Genomic DNA, 755 nt, shown 5'->3' with positions numbered 1-755 from the left:
GTGTGTGTGTGTGTGTGATTGGGTGTGTGTGTGTGTGTTTGTTGCTCACTGCATCCATCAGTGTGAACTGCTCCGCCACCACAGTGGGGTCAAAGCTCAGGAAATCGGGTCGATCTTCATTGAATCCGTTCTCCTGCAGCAGAGCGAATGCACAGCAGCCCTGATCCAGCACTGCAGACAGAAACATGTTTACTACCATTAGACAAAAGCTTCATCTGAGCCAGAACTAATCATTTATCATGATTATTATATGGCATTCCTGTAGCTTAAACAGTAGATCATGGCGCTCGCAACAGTAAAGTCATGGGTTCGATTCCCAGGGAAAGCAAGAACTGCAAAAATGTATAACTTGAATAAAATTGTATGTCACTTTGGATAAAAGCATCTCCCAAATGCATAAATGTAAATTATGAAGTTGTTTTTTCTCCTTATACGACTTTGGTACTTTAGCTTCTATCATTTTACAGTAATTATGCTTAAAAGCAGACATGCTATTACTTCAAATTAAAATCATACATTATATTTTTTTACATTATCACATAAATGACTTCTAATTACACTTGGAATTTGTTAAATTTACAATTTAACAGATTATTTCAGCTGCTCTAATTAATGTTAAATTTATAATTTTTAATTCAGTTAAATGTATAATTGACAGTAATCAACAGTCAGGTTTTTTCTGGCCAGAGGAATCAGCATCAGGTTGAGCTGATGGACCGATCGAAGCTGACGAACCGTCCCGTTCTGATTCCTGC

At 37.4% G+C, this 755-nt stretch overlaps 1 protein-coding gene across 1 annotated transcript in view; it reads right to left on the bottom strand.

Moving 5' to 3' along the window:
- LOC107696901 (ral guanine nucleotide dissociation stimulator-like) overlaps nucleotides 1-215 on the bottom strand; it is a 21,768-nt gene extending 21,553 nt beyond the window's left edge. The window contains exon 1 of the mRNA XM_016497472.1: nucleotides 50-215. Coding sequence (XP_016352958.1) covers nucleotides 50-199 — 150 coding nt within the window. The 5' untranslated portion in view covers nucleotides 200-215. The remainder of the gene's footprint in view (nucleotides 1-49) is intronic.
- Nucleotides 216-755: the final 540 nt, after the last annotated feature.

This window comes from Sinocyclocheilus anshuiensis, unplaced genomic scaffold (assembly GCF_001515605.1).
Source record: "Sinocyclocheilus anshuiensis isolate Anshui unplaced genomic scaffold, SAMN03320099.WGS_v1.1 scaffold1376, whole genome shotgun sequence".
Classification (NCBI taxonomy): Eukaryota; Metazoa; Chordata; class Actinopteri; order Cypriniformes; family Cyprinidae; genus Sinocyclocheilus; species Sinocyclocheilus anshuiensis.
The sequence above is the reverse complement of the archived record's forward strand: the minus strand, read 5'-3'. Positions and strand labels throughout refer to the sequence as shown.